The 20,923-nt window shown below is 38.1% G+C and overlaps 1 protein-coding gene across 1 annotated transcript in view; it reads left to right on the forward strand.

The window, feature by feature from the left end:
- Positions 1–1,888: 1,888 nt before the first annotated feature.
- Positions 1,889–20,923, forward strand: part of MMS22L (MMS22 like, DNA repair protein) — an 88,724-nt gene continuing 69,689 nt past the window's right edge. Inside the window, exons 1-9 of the mRNA XM_021545117.3 lie at positions 1,889–2,014; positions 3,222–3,281; positions 5,363–5,488; positions 8,621–8,673; positions 11,417–11,504; positions 11,601–11,778; positions 12,934–13,027; positions 15,030–15,160; positions 19,047–19,160. Of these exons, the coding sequence (XP_021400792.2) occupies positions 3,238–3,281; positions 5,363–5,488; positions 8,621–8,673; positions 11,417–11,504; positions 11,601–11,778; positions 12,934–13,027; positions 15,030–15,160; positions 19,047–19,160 (828 nt within the window). The 5' untranslated portion in view covers positions 1,889–2,014; positions 3,222–3,237. The remainder of the gene's footprint in view (positions 2,015–3,221; positions 3,282–5,362; positions 5,489–8,620; positions 8,674–11,416; positions 11,505–11,600; positions 11,779–12,933; positions 13,028–15,029; positions 15,161–19,046; positions 19,161–20,923) is intronic.

A 20,923-nucleotide genomic window follows, 5' to 3' on the forward strand; every position in this document is an offset into this window, starting at 1 on the left:
GGAAACAGAAAGACTAAGAGAGGGAGAGGGGGCTGTCAGTGCAGATAAATCTGCATATGGAAATCAGGGTTATCCTGGGTACAGTTTTATTTAACCATGATGTACTGTTTTTTTAATTAGACAGGAATTTAAAGAAGGAAATGAGAGATTCTTACAGACATAGGAGCAAATGAAGCATTTTAAATCACAGCAAAGCTTTCAGAGCAAGCTGTAGCAGCAACAACAAAACTTTTTATAGCAACTTTCTTATTAGAAGGAAGTTTCATGCACTGCTGGTATTTTGCACCCAAAATCCAGGCAAAACTGGAAAAACTTTCATTTTGAAACAAAATCAAACCACAGCAATCCAAAATAATGCAACACTTAAAAAAAAAAGACCCAGGAGCCTCTAGGTGCACAGCATGCACTTTAAGCTAAAATATTCCAGGCACAGGTTTTAGAACTTTTGCCCTAGCCCCCATTCTGTGGTGGCTGTGACACTCAATGGAGATGCTACAGTAAATGATAGGAGTGATATCTAGCTTGAATTTCAAATGCACTGAACACCACTTCCCAAGCTCGATGAGAATTGTGTGTGTTTGGGGATATGAGCATTACCTTACAGACATAGGAAGGTTGGATCTCCATATGAAAGACATCAGAAGAGACCAGGAGAACCTCATGCCCATCTCTGTGACAGAACATGGGAATGAGTGAACTGAGAAAGCTGAGGAGAACGGAAATGAGGTTCAGGTAAAGTCTAGACAAGAAAGACACCAGAGAAAGGTAGGGGACAGGGACAGGCAGAACAAGGGAACTTACAGCAAAGATGGGCCATGACAAGGGGGAATGGATTCAATTTGAAAGAGACTAGGTTTAGATTAGGTGCTAGGAAAAAGTTCTTCACTGTAAGAGTGGTTTGGCACTGGAACAGGTTGAACAGTGGTGTTGTGGATGTCCCATCCCTGCAGGGGTTCTAGCCCAGGCTGGACGAGGCTCTGAACACCCTGCTGTAGCTGAAATCACTAGAGGAAGATTGCAAGTAGATGATCTTGAAGGTGCCTTCCAACCCAAGCCATTCTATGCCTCCATGATTCTGTGAGCACAAGGGAGGCAGCTGAACAGCAGTGGCGGTGGCGTTCGTGTGCGAGCCGACCAGGAACCACTCGCGGCGGCCGGCCCTCCAAGGGACACCCAGCCCAGCGGGGAAACCCAGGCTGGCCCGTCCGGCCTGGGAGGAGCGGCGGGCGGCGCTTCGCCCTGCGGTGGGCGGGGCGGCACGGGGAGCGGAAGCGGCAGAGGAAGGGGAGAGAGCGAGAGAGCGAGCGGGCGGGAGCGGGAACAGGAGCGGGAACAGGAGCGGGCGGGCGGGGGCCGGGGCGGAGGCGGAGCGGGAGGAGGAAGCGCGGCCGGGGAGGAGCGGCCGGCGGCCAATGGGCGCCTCGGCGCCTGCGCAGTGCGCGCCTGGCGGCGGCGCGCGGGCCGTACGGAACGGGCCCGGGCGCGGAAGGGGAGCGGCGGCCCGGGCGGCGCGCGGGAACCGCCGGAGCGCCTCTGCGGCCGGCCCGGGGCTGGGCGCCGGGACCGCGCCTCCGGGGCCGCGCCGCCGGGACCGCGCCTCCGGGACCGCGCCTCCGGGGCCGCGCCTCCGGGGCCGCGCCGCCGGGACCGCGCCTCCGGGGCCGCGCCTCCGGGACCGCGCCTCCGGGACCGCGCCTCCGGGGCCGCGCCTCCGGGACCGCGCCGCCGGGACCGCGCCTCCGGGACCGCGCCTCCGGGGCCGCGCCTCCGGGGCCGCGCCGCCGGGACCGCGCCGCCGGGACCGCGCCGCCGGGACCGCGCCTCCGGGGCCGCGCCTCCGGGACCGCGCCGCCGGGACCGCGCCGCCGGGACAGAGGGGCCGAGACGTTCCACGTGCGGGTCGTGTTCGTGAGTGTGCCCCGGTGGCCCGCCGCGCTGCTCCCGCCGCTTTGCAGCTCCCGCTCGCGGACTGCAGCCACCTGGAAGGTTCTGCTTGGAGGACAAGGAGGTTGAGGTGCTTAAAGTTCTTAATTGCTTCCGCCGCATCGGGGATGCGGTAGACAAGTGTGGAACTGATGTTATGGCCGGGAAGAGGTGCCCTGTTATGTAGCTGTTCCCCTCTGGGGCGATTTTGGTTCCCCGAACTGAACAGGTTTCCTCAGCACCTCTTGTGGTTGAGAGCATTCCCTTCAGCTGTCTCACCAGCTGTCCCAACACCAGTACATAGGGTCCTGCTGTAAACTGGAGCCCAGAAGTCATTATTTTCCCAGCCGCCTGCTCTGCAGGAATGCGAGTCAGTGTGAGAAAGTAGAACAGAAACTGTTTTCTTCTTTTTATTTTCCCCTTGAGCTTATATTTTAGTTAAGCCTCTGTATTACCAACCTCTAGCCATTGTGTAAACTAGTTTCTGCAAGAATCATATCAAAATCTACCAGCAAAGAAGTTGAAAACTTTATGGTTTTAGTTATATTGTTCGCATATTTTTATAGGACTCTCTGACACCTGTTACCTGTTCTGCTCTTTCAGTATATTATATAAAGTAGGAATACATTAATATTAACTGTACAGGGAACTTCTTTTGGACATGGTAGTTCTTCTTTGGATTTGTTTGTCTTTTTTCAGATTCCTAGGTAGTTAATTTTTTTTTTTAATATTGGGAGCCTGTAATACATGATGTACTTCCATAGCATAGCTACACTGGTCATAAAATGAAGTGTTGCTGGAAGTAACTTTGTCATGCATTCCTGCCTCATATTATGACCTACTGCTAGTCTAACCTCATCACTAATTAATTTAGAGAGCTAAACCAGAAGAAATGTTTGGGTTTTTTTTTAAGTCACTGATGTGTCTTCTTGAACAGGCTCTGTTCAACGAGGAAGATATGGTTGCACAAAGTGGCAGAATTGTGTGACAGGGCATGTGACCATGATTGCCCTTCTTGGTGGTGTTTCTCAGTTTTTATTTCAATGTTATTGTTGGTCAATCTGTGTCCTCACTTGAGCTTAAGGATGACATGGAGATGTAACTATGAGAAATTTATTTGAAAAAATGCTATGAGTGGTTTTGTATTTATCTGTTTATTTTCTGGGCCAGGTGAAAACAATGGAGGATGGCTTTGGGGCTTCCTCCACATCACCATTTCTCACTGAAAGCTTGGAGCTGGCGATGGAAGTGGAGCATGAGAACTCAAGGCCGTCTTTCTTTTCTTGTGCTTTTGACAGCCAAAATGGAGGGAGAATGTTCTCTGCAGAGTCTTACTTAGCAAGTGGATCTCTTAAGAGGTATGGGATTTTTTTGAATTACAAATATAGAAGCCGTCTAAGATGTTCTTTCCACTCATGTTTGGTGCCTTTGAATGCTGACAGATTTCCCAATCAGTTTGTTTTCCAGCTCTTCTGATCCTGAAATCAACTTGGTGATACCAAAGTGGGAAGGGCTGTTGTGTTGATAAACAGCTTTGAACAGTGCTCTAGATGCAGTACTTAGCTTTCTGAACTTACTTTTAAGATAATGTAATGGACATTTACAAACATGTTAGGACCATTCAAAAACCAGACTGTTGGGCAGCAGCATCTGAGATCACTTGAATTTCTGAGGAGGCTTCAGCACTGCTTTTCCCTGTCATGTGCTCTATTAAATGCTGGTCATTTTTCTCTCTTTTCCACTCTGCTTGGCTTTGCCAAATTACTGGAGCTTGCTCTAGTTAGTAGATTTAAGATCATCTTTCTCAAAGCTTCATCTTTGCATGCATTATGGATTTAAGGTTCTGAAGTCATAGGCATAGCAAATAAGTATTTTCTGTGAGATTTTAAAACGTCACTTTGGTTTAATTGTTATATGCCTTATTGTCTCTTATTCAGCTTAGTTTTCTGTGCTGTTTGCTCATCATACAGGGGTTGTCTTGTTTTTCCTACAAAAGCCTAATCTTTCCATCTGTCTTCTTGCTAAGCTTTGTATTTTGTCTTGCTACTTTTTTTCCACAGTGTTTTCCGTAAAGGCTTAAGAGGGGGTGTCCACTGCACCTCCCCCTTTCTCTGCCTTATTTATCATATATCTTAGTTGCATCAGAGCACGTTCATTCAAATTTACATCAAGTAGAAGATTGAGGGATCCTGTATCTGCATGAATATATCACAGTGGATTCGACACTGACAAACAACATTTCACCTGAAATTGTTTCTGTCATTAAAACTCACTGAGGAACTTGGATGTAGACAGGTTTCCCAGCCACTATAGTTGTGATAACACTGGTTTTCTGCTGTGTAAATGGGTTGTCTACCTGGATTGCAAAGTCCTTGAAAAGCCTCTGTGCGGGGTACTCTTCTGTCTTCATTGCTTGGAACTGTTGTAGCTGGGTTTAATTGCTAGAGGCTTCAAAACAGTCAAGTGTTCAGGAAGTTACCAAGTGAACTAAAGTGTTATGGGAGGATGAGCCAATTATTCAGCAGATTCTCTTTTTGCCTCTGAGAATGAAGTTGGAAATGATGCGTAATTCAAGCAGAATATGGATTTGGTGTGTAATGTAAAGGAAACTAAGTGCTTGGCTAGTATACATTTTTAATTTTTAAAATAAAAATAGTTTTTACATATTAGAAAATTGAGCTCCACCTGGGTGGGATTATTTTGAAAGGCAATGGGAAAATTCTGAAGTAATTTACCATGCTGTTATGCAGTTTGCTGCAATTTTTTTTTTTAATGTATGTTAATGAAACATTCTTTTATTTGCACAATTATAATGTTTTAACAACGCAGGTGTCTGATTTTCTCCACTTTGAGTAAAATGGTAATTCTGGTGTTATTTTTCTTTAGCAAGAGCAAAGGGTAATTATAGCCTAGTGTTAGCTTGAGTTATAATGACACGGTCTCATTTTGACCCTCATCTGTTCATCTGCCTAAAAGTGTGCTTTTAGCAGTGTGTTCAGTATAAATATTATTAAATGTATGTAAACGAACAAATGCATGTTCTAGCATTAGTTACTAGGTACATAGCGTGCCTTGAGACGGATCTCAAGCATACAGAGCAGTGTGTTATCTTGCATAACAGCTTCTTCTCTTCACAGTCTGTATGTTATATCTCAGCCCCTTTGTAAGTATGAAAATACATCATACCTGTTAGTTTTTTTTATCCAAAATCTACTGTGACCTGTGGCTATATCCTGTTTTTATGCTTTTGAAGCTAGGAGTTGTCATATTTCTATAGATCATATTGCTCTAAAAGGTATGACTGTCTTTGAGACATCTGTCAGGTACGTATTGCTGATATATTCAGAGAGTATTGGTGGAACATAAGCCAGCTATAGATATTGTGCTCCATAGGTTTATTACTGGCAAATACATGAATACTGTTGGCTCTGTTTTGCAGGGTTTTGCTGAGATTAGATCCTTCTCCAAATGACTATGAAGAAAATACAGTGGAATTGTTTGGCTTTCAGTGGGTTACTGAAATGGCATTAGTTGAATCCTGTGGATTTCTCTTTGGATTACTTAGGTATGATAACATTGTATTTTATAATTAATCCCCATCTGTAATTATATCTGTCGTAAGGGTGTAACAAACTTTTCGCATTTTTAAAAGTAACATCATAAAACACTGTGGGCTGTGCAATGCATCTAAAAAAGATTAATGCTGTCTGTTTAATGTTACAGTAAGTGATGGATAAGACACAGATGGAATTGCAGGAAGAAGTACATGGTGTCACGGATTCTTAATATGTGACTTATTAAGTTCCTAAGTAGTGTGATACATATCTGAGGCATCATCAGATTTAAAAAAAAATGAGTATAGTTATTATAGCAGAGTGTTGGGGTTAATTTAGAAGGCTCTAGCTTCAGAATTATATGAATTGACTATATAAGATTTCCTTGAATGAGATTGTGCTACCCATATAATTGAAGTTGTCTTTTGAAGATTTTTAGTCCTTTTCTGTGCATAAAGGAAAGTGGAGGTTAAAAATCAAATACTTTGAATGCTGGATGCAGTGCTTTCTTCAATTGTTTGGATTAGGATAGCTTCAGCAATCTCTTCAGATACAGTTACTCAGTGTTTGACTAATTCAATGTAGATGCTTAATCTGGTCAATGCAAATACACAGATCACTGATAATCCTCTTTGCTACTGATAATCCTCGGGATGTACAGTACATACAGAGAGGGGATGGGAGAGGAGCTTTTGTATGATTTCACAAATCTATATGATGTATTCCACTGTTCCTTTCATTGCAGGGGATTCTTCCATCCCTTTAGGGTATGACCAAGGGCATGATGTGCAACATCATTAATAGGGTCTGGCTTATTGGAACATGGTGACATAGATGATTGGAAGTGTATTCAAACCACTCTTATTTAGTTTTGCTTGCTTGATGCAAGCTTTGACCTCACTGTGTTTAAAAAAAAAAAACCCAAAGTGATAAAGGGGGAGATAGCATAATTTAGTCAAAAGTTTCAATATTAGTCTGATATTTTAACTGTTCATTAGCATAAAATCACTGGGCAGTGACACAGGAATGTTGAATTAAATGAGTATTTTAAAAGTTTTTTTTTGCTGTAATGTAGATTTCTCTGTAATTGTAATACAGATGAACATAAGGCATAATGTGGTTTTTAAGTTATTCAAGCTGTACATTCTTTAAAACCTACTGACCTGGTAGGAATAATGGATTTCAGCTAACTCTTGGCCAAGTGATTGGTTGCTAAGTTGTCTTTTGTTGTGACAAGTCCCTCTACAAAGGGAGATATCTCTGCAAAGACATTCAGTTAATTTGTTCAGTCATAAAATGGAACAGTTTCATTTATAGAGCAGTTGACAACTGAAAGTAGAAAACTCCTTTTTCCACTGTGGAAATTGAATATATTAAGTACAAGTTACAATAGTTTTTGAGGATAGGGTGGCTGTAAATAGTTACATTTATGAAGTACAGTTAATATCTATGTTTAAATATATGCTTACAGAAAGCTAGTTTCTTTTAATGTCTGAGATTATACTTAATATTGTAATTTAAATTATTTACAATTTTTAAATATTGTAAATAATAGTATACTGCAGAACTGCAAGTTTAAATAGTAATTGCATAGTAAAAATTTTACTTATGGGTTTTCATGTGATAGAAGTAGGAGTCAAAGTGAATGAGACTATGTAACCATTTAAGTGGGTATAAAGATAATTTGCCTTTGATTAAAATACAAAAGTACCAGTTTATCTGTCAGAATGTGTATTTGCAAATCAAATGATTTAATGATTAATAGCCATGAGGCTCAATCCTTGAGGTACAAATGCAAAATGAAACTAAAATGATTTATTTAAATAATGGTATTTTTGTTATGTTTCTTGTGCCCAGTTTGTGCTTTAATTTTGTCAGCCTACTGTATTCTTTGTCAATTCACTGAAGAGTATTTTTCTTCTTTTTTTTTCTGTCGCTACTTTCTGGTACCTTCCTTCTCTAAACACCAGTCTCAACAGCCCTGTTTCATAAAGCCCTCCTGCTTCAGACTTCCTTCGTTTTCACATGGTTGAAATCCTTTAAAAATCCAGGCAGAAATTCAAATTTGATTTCAAAACAGACAAAAAACTCTACACCCACCTAAAAGATGGAAGGGTAGCTGACATAGCTTTATGCAAGAAAACAAGATAAGAGTGAAGGGAGATCATTTTACTGTGTGTATACACTTTAATATGCAAGTTACAAACTGTAGTTTTGTCTTTTAGATGCTTCTTGTGTCTTTTAAATGCTTCCTAGTTTTCATGGTTTTTTTAATAAGAACATTTAAATTGTGTTAGATTCAAGTAGCCTATTTTGGAGTCCTTCAGTAGTTATTGCTTTGACTGTATAAGAAATAAGGCAGAGAGCTCTCTCCTCAATTTATGCAGCATTTTCTTTCAAAAGTCTGTCTGACACAGTTGTGCTTTTCATATATTCAATTTAGTACTGCTTTATCTCTGTGGAGATTCTACTAGAAGACCATGTGTTGTTACAGAGTATTTCCCTGTGTTACAGCTTTTTTTTTTTAAATATTCTTTTGCAGTGTTATTTAGCTTCTTTGAAAGTGTGCTCTTTCCTCTCCAAAACTGAGCTGAGCTTTAACTTTTCTAAGACACCTCCTTTTACTCTACTCTGTTTGTTGCTGTTTATGCTTTGTGCTGACCACCCAAAGCAGGAAGTGGGAGAAGCTGCAGACAGGATGTACTAATGCACATTCACAAATGGATTAATTTAGTGTGTACTGAGTGTATGCCATGAGGGCTAACTTTTAGGTTTCATCTGTAGTCAGATATGAAGTTGAGTTATGCTTGTGCTAAGATCACTTGGAGGGAATAGCTTTTGGGAGCTTCTGTCTGTGTTGTTTTTTGCGTTCCCCAATATTCAGCCAATTGTTTGGGGTATTTTTACTCTGTTTAATGATTTATAAACATGCACAAAGTCTATTCAATGTCACCCTTTGCATGTAGGTAAGACCATTGCCTTTCACTAAAACTCTTTTCTGAGTTACATTTCTATAAGCTTTTTCAGAACTGCAAAGCAAGAAACACCTCTTGCCTTTCTCAGTTCTATTTTGTGCTTACTAAAGTGAATTAAACAACTTTTACCTATATAAATACCATAAATCTTTGTATTCCTTTAATTAGGCAACAGATATACAGACTGGAAAACCTAGTACAAATGAGTTCATCTGATTTTGGTAAGTTTTACAAATTTAATTTGACATTGCAATAGACAACTGACAACATTTCATTAAATAAATCAATTCTCATGGATCATGCTTGTGCTTTGACTCTTGACCAAGGGATTTTGGAATGTGCATCAGAATAGGTCCTTTATAAAGTGCATAAAACTGCAGTAAGGGTAGAAATATAGGCAGCCAAGTGAGGCAAAATAGGGAAATAGATAAAATAGGTAGTGGAAATGGTGGGAGTCAGTTTGGAGCTGGATTTGCCTGTAATGGTAGGTGGACAGAGCAATCCTTAGTGGGGCATTTTGCATTAATTTGACTTAAGGTGTCACCCGTAGAGCAGAATTTGGCAAAACTATTAACTCTTTTAAAACCAGAAAATTTCACTGATCATCCCAACAATTATTTTAGTTACCAAGGTAGTGGCTTGTTTTTGTTTTTTTTTTAGTGTTTCACTGGCTTACGTTTAAATGAGTTAGTTAGATTTGCTTAGTTTTGAGTTACTTACAAACTTAGTTCATCTTTGCAGTAGGATCAATAAAACAGGATCACTACAAAATGCTTTGTTTCAATTAAATACTGAGGCATGAGAAGCAGCATATTTCTGAAGGATTATTGCAGCCTCGGGCTTATTGTAAGTTGTAGTCTGAATTACTTAGCAAGTTGAGAAGTTCAGTAATTACTCAGGAATAAAGTGTAGTGTCTTCTCATTACAGATAACGTGCTAGTGTTCCATGAGTAAATATTTTTGCACATTACTATTGTTTTTTTAATATTGTGATGTTCTGCCATTTAAATCATTGATGTGAATTTATCATCAAACTTCTTCCATATGCAGTTATTGATAGTATAAAAAAAATTATGTAAATGGAAATAGCCTGCTTTAAATTACATTAGAACTTTTATATTGTAGCTGGACATCAAGAAACTGTTCTGTTGGGGTTTTTTCATTTAAATTTAAGCACCTGCCTGGTTGTCTTCTCTTCTTTGTATCCCATTCTTCCACTTGGCAATTAAGCTAGTAAAATGAAGAACTTGAATTTTGTGCTTTGCACCAGGCTTTCTTTCTGAATCAGAGCAAATCACTGGTTCAGCTGTGACTCAGACCCTTTATAGAAGTGGTCTAATAGTAGAAGGGTGTCATGAGGATTGAAGTATTTAAAATGGTCAGCAGGGTGATGTTTGTTATTATTGATGTCTTAAGTAAATGTGCTGTCACCACTGTTTAAAATCCCACTTAAGAGTTTTGGCTCAGTAAATCTATGTTGTACTGTGTGTTTATATAAATATCAATATTGTACATTAAACTTTGTTTCCTGTCAGTCTTGATGAGCTTTGGAGATTTTGTACTGAGAACTGTGTAATGTAGAAGGCATGTGAAAATACTGTAATAGGAAATTTTGCTTAAACAGAGCTTCTGAGAATTTAAGATACAGTATTTGTTATTTGTACAAATCTGCAGTAATATCTATAACTAATTACTTTATGATGATCAATTCACTCTGCTCTAAACTTGGGTTTCATTACCATGGCAGATACTATGGCTTCTGGTGTGGTGCAGGTAGACTGTACACTGGAATATTCTGGTGCTTGTATCAGTTGATTTGCTTTACCTGCTGAATGTTGTTGCTCAAAAGATGTTGAGATAGGCTTGTATGCACAAAGCTTTATTTTTGGCGTTTGTAAGAAGTGTCATATATGAACTTCCAGGTTAATTGGAGGAGATGGGGGGAAAACAAAAGGGAGAGCAAGGGCAAGGAGAACTGTCTTCCCCTGGCTCTGCAGTCCAGTGTAGTAGGTGACCAAGAGTTTTTGCCATGCATCTCCTCTAGGATGATGCACTTTGATTTGGTCCTGCTCAAGATCCCCCTTTGATGCTTGCATTGAAGGTTCTCTGAATAATCAGCATGTGTTGTAATCAGGTACATGTGTTGCAGACTGACTGCTTTGTGTGTATATATATTGTTGGGCAGTAGTTATTTGGTATTTAAATTACTATATTTTGTTTGTTATGCACTAAGTTTCATCTTTCTCTAATATAAGTTGAAAGCTACAAGGCAAAATGTAGGAATAAATAAGGAGTGATTTTCACCCGGTGCAATAATTTCCAGTGAATCTCTGCTCTAATCAGGAGTTGAGTTTGCAGGCGCAAGGTGAGGATGGTAACACCATGAGAACAGCTTCAGAGAACAAGGGAAAGGAGACATAGAGCCAGAATAACTGCCTGAAAGCGTACAGAGCTGCAAGTGGAAGGAGGATTGTGAATGGATGGCTCTTAGTATTGTACAGCTGAAGATTCTGTGCAACAGTGACTCTTCCAAGGGAAAGTTACAAAGCGCATTTACAAACAAGTTCACCTTATTGAACTTACTTGTACCTTATTATTGAGACTTATCACAGTTTAAGTCTGTCAAGAGAAAAGGGTACTGATAAATTGTTTTACCCATGTCTTTACTGAAGGTGTCTTGGAAGCAGGGCACTAGGGCTGAATGATTTCTTCTAGCACTGAGAGTACTTACCCTTATCTTTCCTGGGGGTCTTCTTTTCAGTCTGTATCTGGATATCTGCCTGAGATGATAAGACAAAGAATGGATCCCATTTAGAAGTGGGTGTTTACCATCAGTCAGCTCCCAGCTTGTCCTCAGAGGATGTCTTTCCAGTGGTTTGGTCTAATTACTGTGAAGAATGCAAATGTTAAACAAGTCATGGTGTAGTTACATCTGCTTTATGGTACTCATCTCTTTTACTTCAGGTCAAGCTGCACACTTGCACTCTGAAGCAGAGAAAATCAGGCATCAGTGTCTTAAGTTTTTGCATTATGTAAAAGTTTTCATCTTCAGGTGAGATTTACACACATTTTACTAAACTGGGTACTGAGCGTTGTGTAGCTGCTCCTTACCTGTTTTCTGATTGTGTGTATTTTTCTGTACATTCAGGTATCTAGAACCCCCTAAAGTGGAAAATGATGGAGTGCTGCATGCTTATGAAGAACTAGAAGCTCAGTTACCATCAGTGCTGGTGGAAGAGCTTCATGCTTTGACTGTGAATATTGATCACCTTTGTGAACTTCCTAGTAATGTTCTGGCAGCATTTACTATTCAAAATCAGGCAAAGGTTGGTGTCTTTTTATAATTTTATTTTTTTATGTGGCATTATGTATTCAACTTGAAAATTTTTGGCTTAATATAAGTTAATCTTTTTGATTTGTTTTTTTGTTTCTGTATTAAGTGCCATTCTGTACTTGCTAAACACAACTGATGAGGTCTGGGTTTTCTGTTGTTTTATTTATGTATTTTTGTTCTATAGCTTTAGAATTCTTCCTATTGCATACAAATGATAATACCAATTCCATGTAGATATGTAGGCTTAAATTAGCATAGATTGTTTAAAAAAATTCTCTGGTGTTTGTCTGTAGTAATTTAAAATTTCTGAGCATAGTTTAAAATTTCTGAGCATCCCAGTGGGAGGGGCATTTCTTTAAAAATACGTTCTGAAATCTGACTCGGAATGGGAGAAGATCTTTTATACAAAGAAAAGTGTAGATGTGGAAGGAGGCACAGCAGCATTAAATACTACTGAAGCATACACCATTAATATTTGTCCATACACATAGATAATGCTTTCAAATCTTTTATAAAGACAGAAAACTAATTTCTGGCTTATGTTGTATAAAAAAGTATCTGAAGAGGAATGATCTGCTGAGAAGCAGCATTTTGGATCTTTGTTTAGATTGTCAGTAGTGGCTGAGCTGATTAAAAACAGCTGATTAAAAATTTAAAGTAAACTGTAAGGAAGAGAATACTAAAATTTTGGAGCTCACTAAAATTTTAAGAGCTCACTTTAGCAATTTTTGTGCTTCATAATGTTTCTTTGTAAAGAAAAGGTTAACAAAGGGTGTTGGTAATTTGTCAAGCTTGAATAAAAACTTCATAAATAGCCTGTTACAGACATAATTGTAATGAAACTTTTTTTTTCCTTGAACTAAATGGCATGTTTATATGTTAGAGTGTATTTGGTCACAGATATTAATAATGTTCATTACAGTCCATCTTAGAATGTCAAGTTCAACCATTACTCCAGCACCTCCACATTCTCCACTAAACCGTGTTCCCAGATGCCAAAATCCACATTTTTGAACACTTCCAGGAATAGTGATTCCATCACTAAACCTGGGCAGCTTGTTCCAAAGCCTGACCACCCTCTCTTAGCACAGTATCCAGAATTCACTAAAGAAATGTTAAATATAAGTAAATATATTTCTAATTACAGGTCTTTCCTCCATCATGGCACTTACTACATCTCCATTTGGATATTAAATGGCTAGTATTAGAAGTTCTTCATGTACTAGGTGAAAAACTGAAGAGTAAGTATGCAGGCCTTTTTCTTGAACTTATTCTTTTACATATGATTTACCTAATTTTCCCATCTTGATTTGACCAGAATCAAAACTACCTTTGGTAGTTTTTAATCATAGCTGTCTTTAATGGGGTAAACTCAGATATGGTAAAGGTAGGTTCTTTGTGAATCATTGTGTGGCTCAAATTAAATCAAATTGTATTAGGAATTTGTTCAGTCAAAGCAAAGATCACAGAGTTCATACTCAGCTGATGCAACATACTGAATATTTAATAGCAATGCAGTTCTTGACATCACAAATAAAAATGCATTTACAGATATCCAGAATGCATAACAATGAATGGCAATTGGATGATAACAATGTAGGAAAAGTGTCCAGGGATGAACCAGAATCCTCCAGGATTCTCTCCTTGGAGGAGAGAATTTGTATTGTTAACCGCATGCAACACCAGGAAAATATTGGGCAAAAGAAGAAGCCTCAATCAGGGGAGCTTATAAAAGTAAAGAAGAAAAGGGCAAGGCAATATATTTAAAAAAAAATTATAAGGCTTTAAAAGGGCAAAAAGTAAGTTGATATGAGTAAGCTGTTCATAGAAGTTAGATTAAAAAGGTCATAGAATGCAATTGAAAAACTCAATTTCAGAGTAGTTCAGTTTGCTGAAAAATTGGTAGAATACAGAAGAGAACTTTGTTTGCTTTGTGAGGCTTATATCTGTTTTCCATGTCCATTCTACGAAAATAAATCGCAAAAGTGTTTTCTTTTATAATTGGTTTGTCACTGCAACCATACACAACCTGATTATAAGCTGTGAATGTAAATTCCATATAGGAATTGCAACAGTTGAAGTAATGTTGAGATATAGAAAGAGCATACTATATTCTTACCTCAGTAACTGGTGTTGAAACTGAACTCTTGGATTAGCTTTTGCCTGCTCCGAGTGCTGTCACAACTCAGCCTTGCTCCCATTAACACATTTTCTCTGTTTCTGTGTTACTGTACAGTGTGTAGGTTGGATTTTTGTTCCATAATTCTAAGTTTCTTTTATGATCCATTGTGGGATAGTGTGTTTGTCTTTTTTAGAGCATTTTGGAGAAAGGATAGTGAAACTGTTAGAGGCAATTTATTTTCCAGAATTCAATATTTATTTCTAGATAATGTTCTGAGTTATAATGCAGTCACCTATCTTTGTAAGAGAATGCTCATGGTTTTTAACAACAAAATTTACTAGTCAAGACAGTCATATCTCTACATACATTATCTTGTGTTCTTACGTGCTTAGAATGTCCTAGGTTTTTATCTCATTCTGTAAAGTGTTTTGAGTGGAAACTTCACACTGCTGAGACCAGTGGCAGGATGGTGGATTCGGGGTTTCACCTTATATTTCCAGGAATAAAATACAGTCTCAGTCTATGTATTGTCTGCTCCACTGATGTCAAGGGAGATGTACTATTGAAAAGCTTGTGGGATAAGATCTTACAGCCTCTTAACTTCACCATTTTATCTGTTAATGCCTACAAATGCTCAAGTTGGAACATGATCATGCCAGCTTTCTACATCAACACATCCAAAAGAAAGTGTTAGACCTCTCAAGAATTGTTTGTCATCAACTTGCATATCTGCAAAACATGTCATGATTCCAGAACATGCGCACTGCCATGTGACAAAGAGGAACTTGCAGATAAATAAATCTTTATTCCTCTGCAAAATCTGTGCCAATAAAAGGCTGTAAAGTGCCAAGCTTTTTTACTGTCAACCTGAATAATACCAGATTTCAGTGCAGTGATGAAGGAGAGTAGCTTGAATTTAGGATGAGCTTTCTCACATTAACCTATAAATTAAATTAAAATTACATACAGGTCAACAAGCCCATTCTAAAATACGTGTGTGTGTGTGTGTGTGTATATATATATATATACATATATATATCTTAGAAGAGAAATCCTATGTGTTTTATATTGCTAGAACCAAACCTGGAACTAAACAATTCTACTTTTCTTTTGTGTTTTAGAACAAGTTGTATATGCAAATCATTTCATTAATCTAACCGGAGAGAATCTAACCAATATCAGTTTATTTGAAAAACACTGTGGAAATCTCATATCTGATTTAATAAGGTTGGCCATCAACAAGTACCCAAAGGTAACTCTTTTTCCTTATACAGGCCATGGGCAGTTAGATGCTTGTACTGGGAACCATATGAATTTGGTATTGCACCATTTCATAGATGACTTCTTAGTGCTTAGTTGTAAATGTTACGTATGGCTTTGTATTTCCATGTTTTAAAGAGTGTTATTTGTTAGGAGCTCAAATTGTGTTATATTTATTCATGACCATCTGGCAGTTGAATGAGACAGTAATATTGAAATGCACTGTGTACAGAGCAGAAGTGAGTGCCACATTTTCTAAGTTCAGTGTTCCAGGTTTAATGCCAAACATGGCACAGTCTAAAAGGTTTAGATAAATGCACAAAAAAAAAAAGGTCTTTCCAAACTATTTCAACAGGAACAAAGAGAGGATAACTCTAATCCTGGCAGTAACCTAACTGGACACTTAGAGATTGTCATATTTCAATTTATTGTTTCAGTGTGCCTATTTCCACTGCCTCATCTTTCTGTTACAGCACTTCTGCATTTGTCATGGGAAAACTTTTCCGTGTCTTCTCTTTTTCTTTTTCTTTTCCTTCTATAGCTGCTGTATTTTTCTCATTTGTTTTGAGCATTCCAAAGCTGGAAAGTCATAATAGCTCCATATAGCAGCCAGTAAAAGAGCTGTGTAATCTTTGTGTCATTGTGAAACCTGTTTTAGATGGACACGTGATCCATGAGCACAGGACTGAACTCTGAGAATAAGTAGCAGTGACCAGTGTATAACTTAGGTTTTCCTAGTACAAAAGCATAAGAAATATGCTTTTTATCTTGTATCTAAATATCTAAATATTATCTAATATCATATATCTTATATCTAAATATCTTCATGTTACTTTTGAGGATGTGGGAAATGGCTGTACTAGCCTTTGATAACTGCTCTTTTAAAATACCTTCCTGTTGAAAACTGTTACCTTTTAAAACCAGTTTTGATCTATTAAATTATCAGATAATACTGCAACCTTCTCTCCTGACAAAAGGCAAATAGGTGAGAATAATGTTTTGTAAAAGAAAATGCAAATAGTATCTGTCTATTAAACACAGTGCTGCATGGTAGGCTTGGAAATGTCAGATGATAAAATGACAGATTCTGCATACTTTCACAGAGCCACATTACAAAGAGAAGGTTGTTTTGCTACTGCTTTTTCTTAAGCTTTCTCTAGGTGTGGGCCACACTGCTTGAATTAGTTCTATTTGAAATTAATTTCTGAAGTGAAGCTTGCACTTGATCTGGTGACTCCTATAGTATGCAACCTTTCTGTCATTCCATAATGGAAATAGCATCCCTCAAAATTGTTGAAAATGCCATAAGTAGTAGTTGCCACTATCAGCTCATCACTAAAATGTGTCCTTGGGTGTTTGGCTGAGAGCATTCTCGAGTGCAGTTCTTAACATTTGTGTATATCCTTGGAAAGAGGGACATAAACTCTAGTGTTCCAGACTCATATTTTCAGATTGGTTTCTTGAGCAGCTCTGGTATCATGATGCTTGACTTGGATCATGTACTAAGTCCAGTGTGCTCTGAGACACATTTGGCAGAGAAATATATACCCATGGATATCTTTGTTCTGTCTTTAGTCACACCTCTGACACTAGAGCTGTATTGTCCCAACAGCACCACAATTTGGGGTTTTAAACATTCTTACCAAGATACTGAAATGAGGATGTTGTGAGAAGAAATCCAGAGTATCTCTGAAGAAAGCAGTATCTTTGCTATCCTTAGTCTAAGCAGTATCTGTATGGTGTCTTGCTTTCATGCTACTACTCGAACTCTATCCTGAATGGATATGCACATTTCCTGCAGGAGAGATCCTGCAACCTTGTAGAGTAGCACAGTAACAAATGTAAACAGTAGGTGAAGAAACCTTGCTGCAACAGCTGGTAGTCCACGTAGAAAGCATGAAACTCATTTCTAAATAGTTTCTATGCCTAATACTACTATAAAAACCTCAAATTTTGCAGTGCATCTGTAATGAATAGACTCCTCATTTCCAATGGATCTGTTTTGCTCTTTGGTAGTAAGTCGTAACCAGTTATTTTTGAGACACTTCAGTTTTGGAAAGTTAGTAGTTAAATAATGAATTTTTTCAAGAGACTTTAGTGGCCATACTGCTTATTCTCAAGATAATATTTATGTAAAATTTGTTCAGGTTGTTGAGAAATCCCTGATTTACAGATCTTTAACTAAAAGTGCGAGGAGAGAGAGAAACGCATGTGAAATACTGTGAGTATATGTGGAAAGTGAATAAAGCATTATTTAAAATAGATCATGTCTACCATGACAATTTCATATAAAGGATAAAGAGGGTTCTTGAGAGAGAAAAAACAAGTTGTTTCACATTTATATATGAATGTAAGTTCATATTTATAATTAAAATTATTTAAACCTGATTTGGAGCTGTATGAAACTGTAGTTGTAAACATATTCTAAAGGTGTATGATAAATAAGAAGTTTGCATTCTAATAGAATATTATGCAGATTTGAAATTATTGGTGATATACTTGTTGTTCTAACTGTGAAAGTGTAGGTTTTTAGTCATTCACTCCCACTTCTATAATGTCTCACAGCCACTGCTGTCACTGGCATTGAATATTTTGATTTAATTTTTAATTTGCACTGTTAGGTTTCCAAATTCAGAAATTATTTTAAGTGCCAGTGTGATTTGAGAATAGCTGTGTGTGAATGGACCAGAAAAAAACATGTGGGTATAAAAATTCAGGCTCCACCTCATCACATGTAGATGGATAGGAGTTAGTTGGCTAAGCTAGTCACCCACAGTACTTTTTATTGTCATGGAAAGATAACAACTGTTCTGCAGTGAGATTCATTAATCTCTCTAGGTACCTATTCCCCTCTGTTTGCTTTAGAGAGGTGTAGTTTGATTATTCAAACTTGGACTACTTATTGTTTAGGGATAAAATTAGTATAAGCTTCTTTGTTTTCCCTCCTTTCTTTCTACATTTCTGCCATTGTGTCCTTGCTTGAAGGTAAAAGGTGCTGAATTGAGCTGTTTAAGCAAAGCTTTTCTCACAATTTTTGCCACCTCTGAATACTATTCAGTGGGTTCATGTGTCTAAGAATAGAGTAAGTGAAGTTTTATCTATAGCATGATTATTTCAAGTACAGGTCTAGTAGATGTTCAAATCATTAAGGCACACAGAGGTTTTTTTATGTATTTAGCACTTCTTTTTGCTGTTTTGTTTTGTTTCACAATTCAGAGAATGTAAAATTGAAAGATGAATCACAAGAAGACTATTTTGCATTTGAAATGCATCAGTCTGAGAGAATTGTGTTAAATATGGAATAGTAATCAAGTAATGTACATGACTTGAAATATGCTGTTTTCTGCATATTAAAAGAATGCCTTGCAGTAAATTTACCGAAAAGCAGATTTTGTGAAATGTTGTGGGAACATTAACATCCTCATCATGCCAACAACAACATATTCTACTAGCATTAGGCCTAGTCATTAAGGATTTTTCAGTTAAAAATAACAATAATAGCTGGTAAATAATTTGAAATCTTTTTCTTCTCAAGAACATCAAGAAAATGTAATCAATCATTTTCTCTCTCTTTTCCTTACTATCAGACAATGAATTAGTATTTATTGTAACTTCTTTTCATTTAGGACATGCAATGTCATTTTTATACAATTAAATAATGTCTGAGAGTGGATCAGAAGAAACCAGGAGGAAATAGCACAACCTGTAATTTTTGGATGTTAGTGAATTCACCTTTGAATGTGTAATTATAACTATATTATTTACCTGAAAAAAACCTTCAAACCAAACAGCCAAGACAATAGGAAATACTGATAGATAAAACAGCATTTCAAAAATGAGCACTTCTGTGAATAATTTTATTCTATATTCTCTTTCAGGTACGACCTTCTGAGGCTCTTACCAGTAGCCATTATTCCTGTAACTGCATTAAAGAACTATGGATTCTACTTATTCAATTGCTGGACCACAGAAATAAAGGGTCTAATACAGAGGTAAAGGAAGACTACTTTTACATTTGCAGTACAGTCACCAAATGTTCCTATATGGCCATGAATGCACAGATCTGATGGTAGAACTGAACTTCCTATTTGCTCCAGGAGAACTGCATGTTAACTGTGATGCCTTGGGCCATTGTCTTGGGTGTGCATGAAATCCTGACTCTAGGTTTGCAGTGTACTGTTGGGTTATGACCTAGGGCATTGATAAGGAGCACTTCTAGTGCTAAAGATACTGTGAAAGATCTATTCTTTTTATAGAAGAGCAAAACACAAAAAGCCATGTTTACATATATATTAAAAAATATATATATATTTATGGTTTCTGTGATATGTCATTCAATGAGTCATCTCCAGGCATTAGAAACGTGAACAGTGATCCAGCTAGCTCATGTTGCTGTCTTTGTTACCCATCTGTACAAGAACAACCTGTGTATAGTCTTGAATCTTGTAGTTGCTGATTTCTCTAGATGCCCCCTTATATTTTTATTGGAAATCAGCAAGTCACTACCTGTTCTCCTTCTTTATACCAGTATGACCTTATATGCCTCTTCAGTTTGTTTTGGTTTTTTTTTTTCTGATGTATCTTACCTTCTACCTTTTCTAGGCTGATGAGTCTTATATCTTACAGTAATTCTTTTTTTCAGGTGCCATTCTTTACCTCTGGTCATCTTTGTCACCCTTCTCTGAACCTTTTCCCATATTACCACATCCTGTTTTGAATAACAGAGTGCCAGGATGACATTCAGTGTTCCAAGCATGGGTTAGGAGGCCATGTGGTTTTATACATTGCATAATGATATCTTCTGTGTTGTTCTTTCCGTTTGCTGATACTTTCTAGCATTTCAATTTTTTTCTTTGACTGCTGTTTGGGATTGAACTGATGTTTCTTTGAATGAATACTAAGAAGTGACAAAACCCTTTGAAAGCTCTCTGAAATAATCTTAATAAGAACCAAAGTGGCCATCTGTGCCATGAGTGCAGTTCACTTAGTATAGAATGAAGTACTTCAGAGTAGAGGGTTTGCTCTGATGGCTGTTGGCTTGTTAATGCCAGCAGATGCAAAGGTGGACAGCACAAGTGAAACTGTGTTACTCTTAAGCATTTGCACTAGCAAGAGCACTTTGCAGCTAAGTTAGGATCAAGACCGAGCTAAGGTGGGTGAAATACACATGCAAGAAAGTCCTAGAGAGCTTCTTTAATGCTAGGCAAGATAGGCAAAGGCTGCAAGTAGTAATATTGTGATGTAGGCAAGGGTCTGAATCAATGAGAATCAGTTTGTCAGTGCTGGAACAGACTGGGACATAACAGGGAATTTGAAACTGCTGCCTTTCAGACAGATTCTCTACCACCTACTGTATTCCTCTTGGTTAGGATAGTCTGCCACTAGAAGTTTTTCAAAAATATGTTTTAACAATTCTTCATTAAAGAACTCTAACCTTTCTCTTGTTGAGTGTTGGGGCATCATCCTGTCTGCATGTCATCAGTCCATCAGTTGTAGTTTTGCTTGTGAAGTATTGCACTGGATTCTTCCTGGTGACCCAAGTTTAACTTTGCACTTTGATTCTACTGACATTTGAGAGAGGCCTTTCTGAGGTAGCCTTGAGTTTTCTGTGGTAATACTCTCCACTGCTTTTTAATATTTTCTTTAAATGACTGTCATCTTGCTTCTTCTCTGTAAAAGCAAATTAATCAACAGGACAGTGTTGCAGAGAAAATTGTTAACACAGATTTTGTTATTGAAGACTGTTCAAATTAAC

The sequence above is a fragment of the Lonchura striata genome, chromosome 3 (assembly GCF_046129695.1).
Source record: "Lonchura striata isolate bLonStr1 chromosome 3, bLonStr1.mat, whole genome shotgun sequence".
Classification (NCBI taxonomy): Eukaryota; Metazoa; Chordata; class Aves; order Passeriformes; family Estrildidae; genus Lonchura; species Lonchura striata.